The sequence below is a fragment of the Drosophila navojoa genome, chromosome 2 (genome assembly GCF_054131105.1).
Source record: "Drosophila navojoa isolate 15081-1374.11 chromosome 2, UAZ_NAV_1.0, whole genome shotgun sequence".
Lineage (NCBI taxonomy): Eukaryota > Metazoa > Arthropoda > Insecta > Diptera > Drosophilidae > Drosophila > Drosophila navojoa.
The window spans coordinates 20,512,376-20,532,361 of NC_142890.1; the positions used below are offsets into that span (position 1 = coordinate 20,512,376).

General features: G+C 39.7%; 1 protein-coding gene across 3 annotated transcripts; it reads left to right on the forward strand.

Annotated features, from left to right (window-relative positions):
• The first annotated feature begins 5,040 nt into the window (after nt 1-5,040).
• Nucleotides 5,041-19,986, forward strand: GATAe (endoderm-specific GATA factor). Of its 3 annotated transcripts, XM_089256563.1 has the most exons (7): nt 5,041-5,173; nt 5,327-5,587; nt 14,000-14,358; nt 14,423-15,314; nt 15,375-15,882; nt 16,240-16,603; nt 16,668-19,986. In XM_089256563.1, exons 3-7 carry the CDS (start codon nt 14,000-14,002, stop codon nt 16,762-16,764), a joined length of 2,220 nt encoding a protein of 739 aa, XP_089112689.1. In that variant the 5' UTR covers nt 5,041-5,173; nt 5,327-5,587; the 3' UTR covers nt 16,765-19,986. The 3 variants fall into 3 exon arrangements, with proteins under 3 accessions (XP_089112689.1, XP_017968183.1, XP_017968184.1); XM_018112694.3 differs by lacking the exons at nt 5,041-5,173; nt 5,327-5,587 and adding an exon at nt 9,527-10,073 and having other exon boundaries at nt 16,668-19,985; XM_018112695.3 differs by lacking the exons at nt 5,041-5,173; nt 5,327-5,587 and adding an exon at nt 9,527-10,073 and having other exon boundaries at nt 15,393-15,882; nt 16,668-19,985.

Consider the following 19,986-nt stretch of genomic DNA (forward strand, 5'->3'; position numbering starts at 1 on the left):
TATTTTATGTAGTAGATAAAAGATCTTTTATAAATATTATTTTCAATTAAACAAGAAAAACATATAAAAACGATTTTCTTCTGTTACTTCTGCTATGTAGAAAATATATTTAAATGCTAATTATATTTTGGTTAATTCGTTAAAAAGCGTTAACAAGCTTTTATTCTAATTTAGTAAAATTAAAGCCATAAGTTGAGCTGGCGATGAATTGTTCATATCAAAAATATTATTTTATCCAGTTGCAGTATATATACATAATTGGACGGGGACATATAATATTTGTTTTATACGCCACCATTTACGAAAGCGACATTTTTTTCTGATAAGATAAGCGTTGGCATTCTCGCTAGCTGTCGCTGCTCTCCTTTTATAGCGCTTTGTTTCGCTTTCCGTCTCTGTCGCTCTTGTTCTCTGTTTATATTTGATTTTTGCTCTATTTTCGTGATTATACTTTGAGTACATTTTGTTCATTTATTTTTTATTGAAGTCACGCGTTCCAAAGAGGCATTTCTGGGAGCTAGAGAGCGAGACCGAGAGAGAATACTGACTACGTGACTGTACTAAAGTCGCACATTTGGGGAAAACCTTTGAAACCACCAACGTTCAAGTGTGGGCTAAGAGAGTGAATATGGGAATGGGAGCGTTGCAGGCAGGCGGTGCAGAGTTTGATTGATAGCTGATAAGGTGTCACCTGGCTCCAGCGCTCTAATAAGTTTTTATTTATAAAATATTATGGGGCTAGAGTCAACATTGGCATAGGATGTTTGATAAGCATATTGCCTGGGCGCGGTCGAAAACATATTAACTAATTTGGGACTATTGCAGCTAATATTGTTATATTTCCCATTGAAATCAACTTAACTCGTTTCAGCCAACAACTTTAACTAAAAACTGGGGCTGGGTCATGGTCGCTATCAATGTTTTTGCTCAGATAATGGGATGATAATGTCAAATACATATGTGTATATGGAATGCAAGAAATCGTCTTACATGATATCATATATGTATATACATACGCACGATAAGATATAGTTTTAATGCTTTCATTTCAGCTTGCCGTGCGATGTTGTTGCAAGCCGATTGTTAATGCTGCCTCTATCTGTGCGTAGGGGCTTTAGTAACTGTTTAGCTTCGGGATCATTTAGTTGGACTGTTAGATCTCTTCAATGCGAGTTCCACTTCAATACCTGTGGCCACACTTGAGCAGCAGGGGAATACGCGTAATCAAGCAATAAAAAAGCGGCAGCAACAACAACGCCAGCGCGCACCAAGTACTGGAAAGCTTTATCGTTGTCGCCATCTTGATTTCAAAATGGCGGCGCAGTTGTTGCCGCACGCGCAAAACGAAAAGCAGCAACAACATAGCAACGGCCGTTGTACATAATGCAAGCATGATAAATTTATTGTGTATGTATGTATGTGTGTGCTTGAGTGTGTGCTTGCTTGTATGTGTAATGCAGCGTAATGCTGACAATTGCGGCCTTTTGTTTAACTGCTTCATAAAATGGAACAAGGGTGGTTCACACAGAACTTATAAAGCTTATAGCAAATACAATTCGTTTTTTTTTTTTTTATACAGATAACAAAGTCTTGTTGGATAATTTCCACTGACACATAACGTAGTATGATGATTTTAGCTTATGAAATATTACATTTTTGCCACACAAAAACTTGTTCAAGTCATCAAAAATTAGTAATTTCAGGCACTATTTAAACATTTATCTTTAGGACGGTGTGTTATGGACTATTTTAGGTTGATTTCTTTTTACTTTGGCATTTTTCGTAGAAACAGTCCATTCATATTTGGAGAGGAATAATTTCGGCAAGAGCTTGGCAACTATTTAGAAATAATTGCGCTGGCATTTTTTAATTAAAATTCTATGAATGTTTTTTTTTTTTTCAGAATTTTATGTCTTACAGCAACAATAGCTATTTTTCATTAAGTTTGAACATTTTTGCTGTCAGCGCAGCAAGTTGATATTTGCGCACTCGTTTAGGTGTGTACAGACACCGCAAATAGTATATGTACCGAAACACACAAAGTTCGTAATTTACGACATTCAACTTTTTATGGCACTGTTTATGCTTTATTTTGTTACTGTTTTTGTGTTTTATTAGAACGGCACATTTTCCTTCAGATTTGCGACTGTGGTGTCACTTTATGGTGTTGTAGTTGTTGGCATAGACACAGACACACGCACGCACACTTACACGCTATAATAATAATTATAAAATAATAATTATTATGTGGGTTAAGTGACGCCAGAGAGCTAGCTGGACGGAGGGACAAAACGCCGCGCGTTTAAATGGAAAGTGCAAAACTTACTGTGCGAGCAACGAAATAACCGCACGGTAAGATATTATTTTTTACATGCCCATTGCCATAGATAGGCAATCTGTATCTGCGCGGCAACGATAATGCTTATAAATAAGATAATATGATTTGATAATGTTATTTACCATATGCACAAAGTACAAGAAACGGGCATGGAGAACGCCTGCCACATAAAAAGTGCAGGTACATAAAAAGTATCTGACAAATACAGGAAAGCCAAGCTTACTTTCAATGCCTGCGGTGTGCCTAATTCAATGTTGACAACTGTTTGTTTTACTTCGTTCGGGATTCCTGGTAGAAAATGCACAACATTTGGCTGTCTGCGTTTCAGTTGAGTCTAGGTGGAAAAACAATTCCGGGTCTTTGAATGGAAATGCAAACAGTTTGCATTTAGAGCAACATTTCATTGCTCTGATTGTTGTTGCCTGTCTGATGTCTTTCTTGGCCTTATCGCCAACTGACGTTTGTACTTCAAATTGTGTACTTAAGATAATGAAATAAAGTAGAAGCAGTCGTAACAGCGAACGAGACTGTCGACGCAATGACAGAACGACGAGCTGACATGTCATCAGACACAGCTGGCATGAGGCAAGGGGCAGGCGAACGAAGTCATCGGACTCAAATGAAATGAAATATGTATGTAGACACGCCGAACTGTCATCAACGTCGTCTTGGCAGAATTTTTACTTAGCTGAAAGACTGGCGACATGAACAACATATTTCTTGGCTTAAATACTTTACTTACAGCAATTACGGCTCTAAATGTTATGTTGTTTTATTATAAACTCTTTTAACCATTAATGAAAGTTCTCGGGTGCCTTAGCATATTTATATTCTTATGTATAATAAATTATTAATATAAATTTATGTGTTTGAGAAATTATGTATTCAAATCTTGATCACAGTTGTCAAACGTTATGCAGTTGGCAGATTCATAGGTAACGCTGAAATTAAAAATGCTCGGCAATAAACAATAGAAATAAATAATAACATGTATAAACTATAAGCCATATATATAAGTCTAAGTCTTCTAAGTCATATCAATCTGATAATTATAAATATGTTAGCAAAAATACCCTTCTATTAAACCGCTGTTTTATCTTTTATGAAATGCATTGCTCTTTTATAAGTTATCCCCCATTTCGGACTTTTAAAAGGCTCTAAATTTATATCACTCTAGGAAATTGTTTAAGTTAATGCGTACTTTTATCTTATCGGCATGCCAAAAATTATTTATTTATTTCAACGGCTACCTTTGCGTTCAGTGCTACTCGAATACGATCTTTAAATATACATATGTATATAAGTATTTCTGTATGTAGACGTATTTTAATTGTTTCTCTTGAATTTGAACCTTATAATGCCAATTGAAAATTATAAATAACAAATTAATATTAAATTCGGAATTAGCTTTGATCATTTAAGGCCTCAGTTAGATGCATTTTAATGAAAATTAAATTATTTTTAAGTGTATTTACGATATTTCCGAAACTTCACTCTTGAATTTATTTTTAATTTATATACAACGATTTATCCATGCACTTTACTGAATTTAAATAAATATATAAATGTTAATAAATAACTTTAATGTAAATCACATTTGGCGGGCTTTTAATTGCAGCCACATTGAAAGCAAAAGATGTCACATTAATATACAGGATATATGGATATGTATATAGGTAGATCTTGTTTTTGTGTTCTATTTTAATATTGAGCGTGCGCGGTTCGAAAATAACAATGTTTCCATGTTGAAAATCCCAGTTACACTCACCAACTGTGATTAGATTCCATGCCGTTGGGCGTCCAAACTTAAGGAATTACTGAAAAATTCAAATTATTATCGCTTATTATCTTGGGACATTATCAGTTCAAACACTGATATACTGATACAGAGCAACAGGCGACAGAGACCAGCACCAGAGACCGAAGCCCAACCAGAACCAGAAGCACAGCCAGTCCAAGCCCAAAGCAATCAAAGGCCAGGCGATGGGGAAACCTAACAGATACCCAAAAAAAAAAAAAATTATTATACTGATACCGATATCCTACTACCAGCAGCAATAGCAGCAACAACAACTGCAGCGACAAATTGATAGCAAATCTTCATTATCTTATAAATACAGAGGCATATTATGTGCATGTGATTGTATTTATATGTATACAATATATAAATATATATATTGCTGAAAAGCCAAGATTAGATACTTTTATCTAGCTAGGTCACCGACGCAAGAAATTGGCAACGTCACGAGGCGCACGCATTATCGGTTAAGCAAATGAACTGCGATTACAGCTCACACCTGGTGGCCACCAGGTAAGCCCTAGATGTTGACACAGCCCAACCAGATATCGCACGGACTGACTCCCATTGGAGTAGGTTAAGGAGCAGCTGTCTCTGCATGGGCTTCTCTCTCCCTTACATATTTGGGGGCCTGTTGCCCCTCTCTGCGAGTGAGTGTGGCTCGAAATCTCTGTTAAGATACGTTAACTTATCTAAGGCCACTATCTATTCTCAGATATTCGATATGTTTACATATATATATATATTCTTTTATATATATATAGAGGTGTATTATATGCGACGACGATAGGAAAAATCACTTTGTTGATAGGAACAATCAGTGTGCACAATATGCCATTGGGGGTAACGAGCAAAGTTAACAGACTCGTAAAACACTTACTCAGGTTACGCGGAAAAGTGACACGGGCTCGTCGCTACGCTTACGGGTATCTTTCTTTAAGAAATTTATTGGTACCGCAGAGCGATTGGCGCTTTCAATTTTACGTCCATTATCGAATACTGAAGTGGTGGGCTCTCACATACAGTATCAAGTGCAAGTGAAGCTCTTATAAACAATTCTATAAATTTAATCGGTTTACACAAAACAAAGAAAAATATATATACATACATATGTATGTATATACATATATATACTTACTGATATATATCAATATTATGTGATTCTTTTTTGTTTTTGTTTTGGTCATAAGTAATTAATAATGTTCATCATATCTGAGGGACTGTCGGTGTCGCCTTGTTTGGCTACCAAAACAACCAACCCGCAACAGAAGCCCCTTTCAACCCCAGCAGCAGTAGCCATGATTGTTAATGGCGGCGCTGTCGTTGTTGAACCTTCGCCACAAAGGCCAACAGCAATGACAGCAGCAGCAGCAACAACAGTAAAGACAACGGATTATTATGGATTGTCAGTTATTATGATGAGTCATGCCTGGTCATATTGGTAAACAAAGGTGCGTATAAAGAAGGTGAACGGCAATTGGCGTTGCCAAGCCACAAACAAATGAAACAGAGGCAACTTTTTACTGGGTGTTGTCATTGGGTACATTTAGACTTTTTATATAACTTATCTATGTAGTAAATATAAGTATATTTTCTATATAGTAAATATAAGTATGATAAATAGACAATTTATGATTAATTTATTATTTTAAATTCACAATTATATGTATTATCTATATATAAAATCTGTAACAATATTTTCAGGCCATGGAAATGCGTATGAATAATAATTAATCAGTTGCTAACGCATACGTTACGGTTACACGACAATTACGAAGCCAATACTCGAATTTTTTCTTTAATCTCTAATATCTACAATTCTATAAGAACATAAAAATTTGGATGAGCAATAACGAAACTTAAAGACAAGATACACTTCTGATGCCTAAGTAATCTATATAAATACTTTTCTGTAAAAGGCTATTCTTTCTAATTCCCAATATTGATTTAATATTCGTAGCCAATATATGATACCATAATGTAACGAAATTTTTCCATTCGTATTGGAACGGAAAATCGAGCTTATAGTTAAAATTCATCTGTTGTTAAAGTGCAGTCAGCAGAACTAATGGATATACGGATATCCTTGAGCTGAAGATCTGTAACGTTTGCAAATATAAACTCAGTTTATAGCCTAGTTGACTAATTCTCGGTTAACTGAATACTGATAATGCCAATAAACTAAGCAAACTTTGCTCAACTTCTATTTAGCTTAGTGAGGCATCATTCCTAGCAGCTGAACGCAGATACAATCGTACATATATTCCAGCTAAGGGCTGGGGAGTCGGTAGCTCTGGGGATAACATTGCGTGCTTTCGATGATTAATGGGCAGAGAGAGTCGAGCAGGTTAATAGAAATTGCTTGAACTCAATTTACTTTCACCAAACCGAACACCGCCAACCACAAGAACAACCACAACAACAAGAAACGCCATTACAAAATTTTCATTTTTATTTGATTGAACCACGCCACCAGGCCTTGGCCATTATGGGTGGGTTGTTCTTCTTCAGTGGTGGTTGCAGCCCCGGACATGGATTTAATGAAAAAGTAAAAGAATGAACCGACATGTACATTTTGTTGCTGTTCCCAATTTTCAGTTATAAGTAATTAAAACTATGGCGCGCCTTTGTTGGCACTTTTGGCGTTTAATTTCCTTGGAGTTCTTTATCAGCCGTACCAAAAACAAAAACAACAAAAAGAAAACAATACTAGAAACGAATGGTAAAAACAAGTCAAGCAATTGCGTATGGCATATATATATATATATATATATATATATATATATATATATATATATATATATATATATATATATATATATATATGTATAAAATTTATAAATTAAGTTTCTCATAGTCTGATCGCCGATACTGTCAAAGTCGAAGAAGTGCTGATAACTGAGTTTTCGTTTTCATTTCGCTGAGCGCCAAGCACTTGAAACTGCATGGACAAGTTGAAGGGTGGCCAAGTGTGATTCGTGGAAAGATAGGAGCAAAAGTCTATACTTTATATATACTGTATATGTGCTGTGTACTATATACAGTGTTATGTATACATATTTGTAACTGCTTTCGGAGCTGTTGGTCAGAAAACCCCATGAAAGATTCGAGCACCATAAATTCCTTAGTTTGTGCCGCCAATAAGTCTTGTGTCTTATGGCCATAAATTTGGGCCTCAATATTTTAAGCTAGGCGGCTTGTGTCATCAATGTTGGGGTATTAATTGCACGACTTAACCATCGACTGGCTTGCCGGTCTCACCTCTCGGAACCAGAGTATGACAGAGTGTGGCGCTCGTTGAACCTCTGCAGTTTTTCCAAGAGTGGATCGTAATGTTGAATTCATGTTGCGCCATTTGTAACCACTTCAGAGTCGTAGGCCAAGGGGAGCAACGAATGAGGGCTGTCAGCTTGTCAGCTTTTGAGTTACATTTTGCATTTGTTATTAATCACCGTGTTGATATTCTGCGACACGCTCCAGCCACATATCTTGAATGTGCCTCAAGTGTGGCTACTTTAAACAGGCAAACTATTAGATACTTTTGTTACGGCTGTGGCTTTTAAGATTTACCCCGTGATTTATGTTAGCCCGAGTCGAAACAATTAAATTTTATCGGGCACTGCCAGTGTAGGCGATATGAGACTTATGCATTACCCACATAGAATTTCTATTGAGCATAAAGAAATTTGCAAGCAATTGAAGCGATATAAAAGCAGAAACCTCGCCAGTTCATTTTTCATCCAATTTAATTTATGTGTGCGCCCTTCCCTCGCTCTGCTCCGCTCTGCTCAACTCTCTAGTGGGCATGTTTAAGGCCGTCATATATCTGTTTGCTTTATGGCTGCAACTATAAACAATTTATGATATTGTCAAGACCCGGTTTTGGTAAATATACTTATGCACGTAAATTTACCTTACGCCAGGCATACAAAAGATCTTTCTATAGATACATTGTGCTGCTATGCGTGATTTAAGCAAGACTGCAAACTGGTTTCAAAATACTCCGGTTGGAGCCTGTAATAGACCAAAGGAAGAACATATGGAACTTTTCTTTTCACATAGCAAGTTTTAACAAGAAGGTATATTTTACAGGAAGTCTTTGTTAAAAGAACTAAATCATTAATAATAATCTAAATTAGGTAATACTATAATAGTAACTTATTAAAATTAAAAATATTTCCATTAAATTATGTAATGAAAGCTTGAATAAAATTTAATATATTCATTTCATCTTCGCTTTAAAGCCAATTTGGTTGGCATTTGTTTCTTCAATTATTTTTCCCAGCTTTTAGATTTAATTCATTCTATAAAGATTACTGTTTATCGGCAATTGGCTAGCAATAAATGTCTACCTATAATTAGTACATTCATATGGATTTCAAATCTGTTTCTCACTTTGCTAACAAATAATGTAAGTAGGAATATAAATTATTGTTAATATGGTTTACTGTTAGCTAAATCACACTTTTACCGACTTACAATAGATCTGGTTAACAAGCTCAGAAATGAATATGAAATGAATGATTGCAATTTATAATAATAATGGTGGGGGTTAGATATACATATATTTAAGAACATTAATGGTAATACTAAGCGGCTAACTTAGTTAAAAGCTATATTGTAATTCCATTAAGCCTGATACTCAACCACGTGTGTTGGTCGTGCGTACTACAGCACGAGCTTGTGTTTATGGTTGCTATAAAAATGGTATGTGCATGTGCTCATGTGCCCGACACACAGCGCTTGTTGTTGTTAGTCAATTGTCAGTTGTTACAACACTTGAGACATTCATGAAGTGGAGCAGAGCTGCCCACAACTCTGCCTGCGCCCCCATGCTGGGCAGGTGCCTACAGGCAGGCCAGCTTGTGGAGCCAAGTGTTTTACGACTGCAATTAGAAAATGGGCCCGAATTGCACAATCGACAGAAGGCTGCCTGCACTCAAATCGAAATACGAAATGGGCGGAAGGAGGAGCTGGAATTGGAGCCTTGTCCATTAAGTACCCATATTACAAGTGCCTGGGCTGGCTTTTAATTTGATTTTGGCTGAGCACGCATGCGCAATTTGTATCTATAAGATACTTATCGCTGACAACGCTGACGTTGTCGCCGTGGCCTGTTGTTGTTTGCTATATACACACACACACACACGCACGCTCTCACACAGGTACGCACACACATACACTTGCAGGCTTATCGCTCGGCGATAAGATAACCAATACCTGAGCACGAATACAACGATAGCTGTAACAAGAGCGCTGCAATGGTATAGAAATAAATCATAACTCATACGCACATACACAGCGACTCACACGCATACAGATATATAACCAAATATATGCTATATGCTATATACAACGCGGAGAAGCGCTGCAAACTGCGTCTGTGTGTGTTTTATAATTGGGCGCTGTGCTAGAGGTGCTAAACGGAGCAGGCACCGCAATGCGTTGCGTCCACGTCGAAGTCGACATCGGTGTTGGTATCGGTGCTGTCGGTGTCGCTGTCGTTGTCGGTGTTGTCGTCGCCATCAGCCCGGGTTCGAGTTGGTTTGGAAAAAGTAGCACTTATTATTATTATTAAATGCCGCGCGGGAAACAACGAAAAACGTTCTACGGATACCAAAAACCCGCACTTCTAATTTCACCCACACGACAATTGCGCAGAGTTTTTGACCGGAATCCGAACTGTGGTTAACACTTGATGGACACATTTTCCAGACGCGCGCGCTCTTCTAACAGGTGTTACTGCAACATAGAAAGAGAAAAGAGTACACTTACCCGTGTATGTGATAATTTTTTAAAAACAAAAAAATCAAGTGATAAAAACGCAACTTAGATAAAACTAAACAACAATCGACGAGAAAGCAAAAAGCAAAAACAACGAACATTTTGATGGTCTGCAACAGTGTTGATATAGTCGATATCAAGATGCAGCTGAAGGTTCGTATAAAGACGACAAATAAATATTTTAAAAATCAATTTTAAAAAATTGTATATATATAAAAAGAACAGCTACATAAATAATATATTTTCCCACACATAATTAAGTCCCCAAAGTGCACATCGGTCTCAACATGAAGATCAATTTTCTATATATTTTATTGCCAATTTCAATTCGAAATCTAGATTCAACTTTAAAAATTAAGTGAAATAAAATTTAATTTATAAAAAAAATTCAGCTCCACTTTCAATTTATCAATTTGTTTATCTAAAATCCGAATATACTTTAACAAGGCATCTAAAGACTTGAGAGCAGCCATAAAAAGATTCCACAGGTTTCTCACATCGGTTCGTTATATAGATAATCAACAGATGAGCCGCAGCATGAGCTATAAACTTTTTATGTCTTTGTCATAAATAAATTCAATTATGCGTTAAACCTAATGAGTCGAATGTAGCTCCCAAGTAGCTATTGTATATGTCCATCACAGTTTATAAAACTTGTTGGCCATACCAAATTAAATAAATAATAATTGAATATCATTAAGAAGTAATTTTTGTTCCTTATTTCAATCGAGTTTAACCATTTTGCTTACTTTATAACAGAAGCAGCAAAGGCAGACAGATTTTTTTTTGAATTTTTTTTATTTATTTAAGTTTTTTTTAGAGGCAGGCAGAGACAATTGTCAGTGCGATAAGCCAAATTGATTTATAATGAATGACTCATCAGGCTGCTTGCAGGCAGATCCACAAATGCGACATTTGGTATGCTCGTTCACAAAACGAAACGAGTTTATTGGTTAGGTGCAATGTATGTGATCATTAAAAGTTAATTTGAAAGATTTCTTAAAATTTTAAAGTGAAGAGTACACGAAGAACCGCTCTTAAAATCAGTACGTCAGTTAAATCGAGCCATCTAAGAAAGAGTTTAGGTATTATTATAAAGTGAGCGAGCATTACGTAGTCGGTTAAGCACGATGTGGACCTTTAAATAGTTTTTTCTTTTGTGTTTCGAAATGCATTTAAAAAGTCAACTGTGGAAAGATGTTTTATCTTTATGAGGCCAAGAGCGAAATTGGCGTTAAAATACCTTAAAAAAAACACGCACACATCGAGAAAAAAGGAGAGCGGAAAAGGGGACCTAGCTCCGAGTTCGGCACAGCACGCGCAGTTGTTTCATTCATGAAAAAGGTCAAACTTACATATATATATATTAGTTTTATACCTAAAGTAATGTGAAATTTATGTGAATCTTATCGCCTTGCATTGAGCTCGGAGCCAGACAAGGGATGAGCCCATCCTCAGATGTGGAAGTGAAATGCCTGATGAATGAAATAATTGTCAACCCTTAGTGCCATGGGGGTTGCCTCTAATCTGCAGCGGAAGTGCTGCAGAGTCAGCCAATCGCAATCGAGGACCAGTTAACAGTTGGTCAATGGCGGCATCGGCGGCAACAATTGATTGCGATAGTCGATGCAGGGCAGGGTTAGATACTCGCACTGAGATAGTTTTATTAGACACGCGTCGCCAGTTGACAGTTGACGTTGAGGTCTGATAAGCTCAAGGGTCAAAGCGGCTTACGCCATTTGCTACAGTTGACGGCATTTTAATGGAGTTGTAAATGCAGCTGGCATCAGCGTACATCTTATCGGCCGAACTAAATAAAAAGTCTTTATATTGAATTAGAAGCAGGCCCTTTAATTAATAGCTATTTACCTATACATACATACATATCACTCTCAAATTTATTGAAGCGCAAAGCTCATGTCTTTGCCACGCCTCTCGCCAACGAAAGCGAAAAGAGGTGCGACTATTCATAAAGCCAATATCTTTTGTTTATATAGATAAAAAAAAAGCATTGTAGGTGTGACTGCACAGATTTCATTCATAAATGCGTATCCACACCCATGACGAGCTCTTGACGAAAGCCAAGCAAATACTCGGCGATCCACATGCCACTTAAGTTATGTATCTCCATGTCCGTCCATGTCTATCGATGACGTAGCCAATCAAGGCAAGCTGACCTCTCAGTTCCAGCCGCAGCCGCAGCCGCAGCAGCAGCAGAAGCAGAAGCAGCAGTTGGAACAGCTGATTGTGTATGCTGATAGCAGTTAACGGATAAGATATTGTCGTTTGGTAGCAGTATCTTAACTAAACTTTCTGTTTCATATGTATGCACACACATTGTACTACATAAGCGCAAACATTGGCACGTGAATATAGCATATCGTATGCGGGTATCATATCGTACATCCTAGATTATACAAATCACGTTTCCATTATATTATCTCTACATAAGATTCATTGAACTTTTCGCTCATTTTCAATTACACATATGTACATAAACTCTCCCCTTCATTCATTAAACATAATATACTTTTTATTATTTTACATTGCGGGATTTTCTTTTAATAGGAAAGTATATATACGATTGTATGACACATATTTATTTAATATTCATTTTGAGAACTAATTTTTCACTTTAATAAGTCGACAATGAGACTTTGATACCCTGAACATTTTCGTTGACTGTGAGTCATGTTGGAAAACGACCTTAACTTAACCTAAATCGATCATGTCTGTCGCATAAAGCGGAATTCGTATTTATTTTTGTGGAATTTCTTAAATAAATTCGTTTAAAATATGATCGTTCGACGGCGTTTGCATATTTACTCAAGAAAGATTTATCACCCATTTTTAATCAATTTAATAAAAATGTCTCAGAAATGAAAAAATAAATAGAAATTGTCAAGATTAAACTTATTTATCTGTACTCAGTTATTAATCGTATCAAAAAACTCTATATTTACTCGCTGCAAATATTATTACAGGTTATATTGTTTGTATAATCCAAGAATATTATTTTACTTTTAATATACCTTTAAGATAAATACACAGTTGTTATAGTAATATACATTTATGTAAAACATATTTTGTATGAATAAATTAGACGTATACATATCACAGTAACTGTGAAATTATTAACAGTTTTTTGGACAATGACGTTTTTATTTGAATACCAATTTTATGTGCAGACAGCCCTAAATGATATTCATGTTCATGTATATAAATATATGTACATATATGTTTATATACTTATATTTAGTGTTCTTAGTGTTCAGTGTACTTGGGACTTTCCCCGAAGCGACATAAAAACGCGCCTAAAAGCTTTGAAATTTTATGGAACTCGTTAAGAGTGAGGAGCGAAGCACAGTGAGGCCCGCAAAGCACCGTCATGAATCAGGTGACAATGACGATCGCCAGGTGTTGACATATAGCTGCGCCACCCCCACCAAATGAGGTCATAAACCAAGTAAACTGACGTACGTTAAGATTCAAGCAAGTGGGTTTAATTTTTAATAGTTTTCATGTAAAACTAGGTTTTCTTTATTTTTTACTTTTGACGCGAAAATGTTAAATTTTATTTCCGGCCCAGACCAAAAACGAAACCGAGTTCTGGGAGTAAACAAAACAAAAAAAAAAAACCACAGTGTGTTGCACTGCAATTGGGAAAAGTGTGTGGCGTTTGCTGTGTTGTATGTGGTCTGCGTTGGCACAACACCGATGAGTAGGCAGACAACAAACAGAGAGGTTCAAGCGGAGGCCCGGGGAGTGCAAGTCGGTCCGCAGTTGTAGTCGGATTTTGTATTTTATGATTTGTAGGCGACAAATTGAGCTGTGAGCCGCAAGCGGAGCTGAGCTGAGCTGAGCTGGGCGGCACCTTTAAACATTTGCCATTGTTTGCTTTCGTTTGAGTTGGTGCTCTTGGGTCTTGGTTTTTTGCGCTTGTTTGACTTATTGTGGCGGAAATAGAGGCGGCCGGCCAAGTTCGCATTGTGTGGCCGGAACTGGAGCCACACTTTTGACAACAAGCTGTCAAGAGGTTGCTCATTGCTCATTCATCATTTGCTCTTTGGTCGTTGCAGATGGAAACGCAGGCAACGCCGCAGCAACAGCAACAGCAACAGCAACTACAGCAGCAACCGCAACAACTACTGAACAAACAACAGCTGCAATTGCTGGACAAAATCAAAATTGAGTCCAGTAACGGCAACGATCCGCAGACCAACAACGTGCTGGAGGATCAGCAAGAGCCTCAGCAACAGCCACCAACAAATGTTGGTGTTCTGGTACAGGCGAGCAGTCAATCTAGTGAATCGGATGAGCAGCAGCAACAGCAGCAGCAGCAGCAGCAACAACAACAACAACAACAACAACAGCAACAGCAGTATGTAGTAGCACCACGATCGCAACAACGACGCATCCTAACTACTGCCGGAACACTGTAAGTCAGCAATAGTTTATCATTTATGGGGCTTTGTAAAAGTGAGATTCCTATCCATCTGCAGCGAGTTGAACGAGACGCGGGAGAGCGAACACAGCACCAACAACAGCAACAGCGCCAGCTCGGAAACCCACATTGAGTATCAGCGCGGATCGCATCACTCACCTCATTATATTCAAATGGCACCACGGAATGTTGCCGAAATGGCCGAACAGGTGGCCAATGCGCCACCCGGCACGCTCTACGCCTATCCATCGGGCCAGATTATTTGCAGCAACGACGACGTGGCGCCGATCAAAATAGAGACCATCGACAAGAGCGATGTGTCCGGCGAGCAGCAGCAGCAGCAGCAGCAACAGCAACATGCGCACCAACAGCAGCAGCAGCAATGCCCTACACCAAATGGAGTGATTTACGGCGATGGGATTAGTGTCAGCGAGGCTGCACTGCAGCATCATCATCAGCAGCAACAGCAACAACACCAGCAACAGCAGCAGCAGCATCAGCACCAGCATCAGCAAGCTGTGGCCGCTGCCGCGGCAGCTGCTGCAGTCGGACACTCACACGTGCGCTATGTGACGGAGGACGGACGCTTTGCCACCGCCAGCGGCGATGCAGAGGCGCCTGGTGCGAATCTGTACTATGATGCGCCCGTTGTGGATGCCAGCGTGCAGGCGAATGAATCCAAGACCTATGCGGATCTGGGCAGCGCCTATGCCTTTCCGCCAAACTCGACGTACGGCAGCAACAGCTACGCGGCTACACTGCAGCAGGGCAACACCATTTACAGTGTGCCGGGCACAGCGCAGTTCATAACCAAAGCCGATCCGAACTTGAATCCCTTGAGGCAAACGGCGGCCGGGCCGTATCAGACGATATCTTTCGTTGATGGCACGAACGCCACAGACGGTGGTCTTTGGACTACCACCGGCGCCGAGTACCAAAACGTATCATTTGTAAGTAGAGCACCTAGAAATAGACACAGAAGTTAGCTAAATACCCTGACCAACCCCCAGTCGAACTACCCTGCGCAGGTTATTGATGACTACACCACGGCCAACATGAGCGGTGGTCATTGGGCGCCAGCTGGCAGCATCAGCAACTACGACCCCACCATGTCGGCGAGCAGTGCCACGCCCCCCACATCGCTCGCTCTGCAGGAGATCAAGTGTGAGACCTGCCAGATACCATTCATTCGCAAGGGCTCCGACTGGCCCAATTGTCCGAATTGCACCAGCTATGGCCGAACGCAGCCGGTTCGCCATGTGCCACAGCGCCAAAAGCCAAAAGCAGCAGCCGCGCCAAACAATCGTCGAAGTGGCGTCATCTGCGCCAACTGCCAAACCAACTCAACGACGCTTTGGCGACGTAACAATGAAGGCAACCCCGTCTGCAATGCCTGCGGCCTCTATTACAAGCTGCACAATATGAATCGCCCGCTCTCCATGAAGAAGGAGGGCATACAGAAGCGCAAGCGAAAACCAAAGAACAATGGAGGCCCTCTGCCCCATCGAGCGCTGCCAAGTAAGTATATGCTGATCGGTTATTCTCATCCATCACAGTGTGGTGTGAGTTAAGCACAATAAGATTAATAATACAATAATTAATTGCTGGCTATAAATAAATGACTAATTAAATAAGTAGACTAGAGAGAGATATTGAGAGAGAGAAGGAGAGATGGGTCAATCTAATACATATGTATATATATATAGTAGAATCAGACATACCCTATATTATTAATTTAATTATAGTTGGCAATCTGAACAAATTTTTATTAAGCTACAATATTCCGACTTCAGTTTTTTTTAAACTATTAACAATCGTAATTAATTATGTAAATATATTATTTCATCAATTTATTTATTTTTTTATTTTACACAGGCATGCCACAGGGAGTTAGTCTAATGGTTAATGGCCCGCTCTATCCATCCCAGGTGGGCTTGTTGAATAGCCAACCGAATGGCAGCCCCGAGCTACATGATATGTCCACGACTGGACCCGCCAGCCGAGCGCATGTGGTGGCCATAGCGTTACCTCCAGTTTCGACATCGGATGGCACCTTGAACATGTCCCGTCACCAAGTGACCAGTGAGAGCCACTCGCCTTACAGCCAGCAGCAGCAGCAGCAGCAACAACAACAACAACAGCAGCAGCAACAACAGCAGCAGCAGCAACAGCCTCCGGCACAGAGCCAATCGCCTCATCTGCCAAATTCGAGCACATTGAACCGGCAGATAGCTCAGTCGTAAGTTAAATTGATACAAGTCCAGCTGATTTCTTATTCTTAAACAATATTATTCGTCTCACAGGGTTCCTCCAATTGAAAGTGGACGCAGCTCCAATAGCGAGCTGACTCCAAGTGTCATAACACGCACAGGTCTGCCGGAGCGCTCATCGAATAACTAAGCCATACAATTTAAGCTATAGTAAACTTTACCAAAATGTCAAAATTGACAATTTATTTATATAAGCCTAGTTTAGTGAAGAGATGCCCAAGTCCCAGTTCAAAGACATTGCAAATGGTGGATTCGATTCGAGAAAAGAAGTTTAGTTCTCAATATAGTTATATTCCAGATTCAGAATGAGCAGATCATTAAAAATACCCTTCGCGTAAGGATCCGTTAGATGATTGAGTTGATGTAAAATGCTTTTTCCTTTCTGTTTGAGTTCAAGAAGTACTCACGTACCTCACGTACTGTCATAGGCTACTAAGAAAATACCTCGCGTTCGCCCTTTAGATTTTGTATCAGCTCAATTTTGAGAAGTTTCTTGAAAAATAGTAGTTCAATCTAAATAATAACTATTTAGTTATATAAGACCACTAAAAATTGCTTTTCCGTTTGAGCTCAATTTTATAAAAGATTTAAAGCAGAAAACGAACTAGTTCCAACTCATTAAATGAACAAATGAACTTATAAATGAATGAACTTTACTTTCAGTCAGTTATAAACTCGTTATATTAACTTGTTTCTAATTGGAATGATCTCGCCATTTGTAAGGCAACAAGTCCTTTGTCTTCCGCCGCCTTAGCCAACTACTTTCTACAAATTATTCGAAATGATTTGTGGACACTACTTAGGGTGTAATACATGCCAACAATATTATATACATATGTACGTGTTTGAATGTAGCATAACACTGTAGAGAGTAATTTAGTACAGAACCATAAAAATGTCTTCGATTTTGTATATACCTAAGATTTACTTTTTACATTAATAAATAAGTTGTAAACGCAGGACACTCAAGAGTTTGATGACTCTACTCTTCGCTGGATAGACTGTTATTTTTCATTGTCAACAATTTGGCAGCTCGCCAAATTGATCCAAATTAATTTTAATGACCTCCACAGTGGTGCGGAGCACAGCGGACCATAAAATCTTAACAAGTAAAAAGGCTGCAAAGAAAGCCAAGCACTGAGCCCTCGCTCTGGCTCTGGCTGAGCCCCAGTCGCTCGGGCTCTCGGGCTCTCGGACTGTGTCTAAATAGCGATTTGGTGTCATCGCTTAAAAGCCTGTCCGCCGCGGAGTAACGCCACCGCCAAGTGGCGCTGCCTTTGAAGTGTCGTCAATGGTATGGCAAAAATTCCTGGCCGATTGCGAACCGAGCAAGCTTGGTATAATATTAACGCCTTGATGTGAACATGGACCGTGGATCGTGGATCGTGGATCGTTCTCAGTTGCAGTTCCAATTCCAGTTCCAGTTGTTCGTTGCCTTTGTCTGATTTTCTTTGGCCTTTGGTCGTCTTCGTTGCCTCGCCTCTCTGTTCCATTCTCATATCTTTTTTGTTTTTTTCTTTTTTGGCGTACGCTCGATCAATTAGGCAAACTTGTTTTACGACCGCTTTTATTAGCGTTCGCTGGCCGGCGCTCCAAGTATCTTAAGCCCCGACTCTGGCCGGAGCTGCACGACTGGGACTGGCGATCCGAGGGAAGACGGCGACTGTGTGCGAATGCGAGTGCTTGAATGAGTAATGAGACGGACGGAGAGACCGCAATGCGCAGTAGCGGCACCAGCACCGACTCTTGCAGCGACTCTTTCGGAATGTGTCTGCACAAATTATGCGCTTTGCAGTGTTGTGCAAGTGCAGCGGCCTGGTATTGGGGCCCGTGGGCCCGACAGAAGAAGCTATTTGTTACCCCTGAGTGGGAGTTGCGAAACACTTTGGTAAAGCAGTCAGAGGGTCTTCTATCGTAGCTCAGCTCTCTGATGTAACCAAGATAAGACTAAACACTTCAAGCAAAGACTAATGCTAATGTAATCAAACAAACGAAAACAAATGAGAATTACTTGACAGTCGGATGATGCACCTACAGAGGGTAGACTGAAGAAAATCAACTTATTAAGCCATTATTTCAGCATGTAATAAAGGTTTATCTTTCGGAGAAAAATCTATAGTGGGGCTGTCGTTGTCTATTTAATAATAAATAATAAGTTCCTTATAGAGTAGTATTCCCAGCCAATGGTCTCGGATGGATGCCACACCCGTTTAGACCCGATCCGCTCAGCTGCAACAAATTAAAACATTAGCGAGCTGCGGTAATGCGGCGGCTACCACCAGCGAACCAGTTCGGTTTCTTGGCCAATTGCAATTCTAGAACTGCAAAAAACGACCAAGCCGACCATAAAATAATAATTCAATGTGACAAGCGACAAGATACGGCTGCGGGGCGCCATTTTTCACACACCACCTCACCTTCCAGCACAGCCAGATACGCAGCCGCAGCCGCAGCCCCAACCACATGGCTGTCAAATGGGGAGCACATGGCGCACTTGTGCCTGGTGACACTATCGCAGAAATTATGACAGACGTACAACTGTTATACGGAGAGCCAATTGAGACCAGACGTCAGGAACAGACAGAGAAAGAGAGAGAGAGAGAGAGAGAGAGCAAGTGAGAGCGGGCTGGATAGCAACATTTTGCTAATCTCTGTGGCTGTGCATGCATTTGAATTTTTATTAAGCTAATTGCAATGCATTTCAAGCATTCGCTCATGTACACACACACAATTTTATAATAATAATAAATAGCTGATGCGTTTGTTTATTGTTTAGATAGACTTGGGCGAGATACCAGCTGTGGTGCATGGCGGCGATAAAAGCCAACATAAAGTGTCCAAACTGTCCGGCGAGCTGCATTTAATTAGCCAGATGAAACATGTTGAGCCATGTGCTGTTGGGCCGTTGTTGACCACCAACCAAGGCGGCCTTTTGAACCCGCCACGCACCAAGCGGGCTTCCAGGCGCCACTTAGGCAACTTCAAAGCGCCTAAGCCGCTGCCAAAAGAGCGAGAGCGAGAATGAGAGCGAGAGATAGAGAAGGAGAGAGTGAGAGCTTAGCTAGTTGGTGGTGGTGGTTGGTTGGTTTTGACCATGGTGGCTCAACTGCATCTCAGCTCCATCCCATCCCAGTTGCCAACATCGTTGCCCAGCATTACAAATCGACAAACGACACGAAAATGCGCTTTAACAACGCGCAGTTAAAATAGATAAAAGAAGATAGGCAGACGCCGCCGCCGACTTTTGAAGGCTGTCAGTTCAGAGAGGGAGAGGGCAATAGACTAACTGGGAAAAATAGAGAGAGACAGAGAGAGAGAGAGAGAGAGAGAGAGAGAGAGAGAGAGAGAGAAA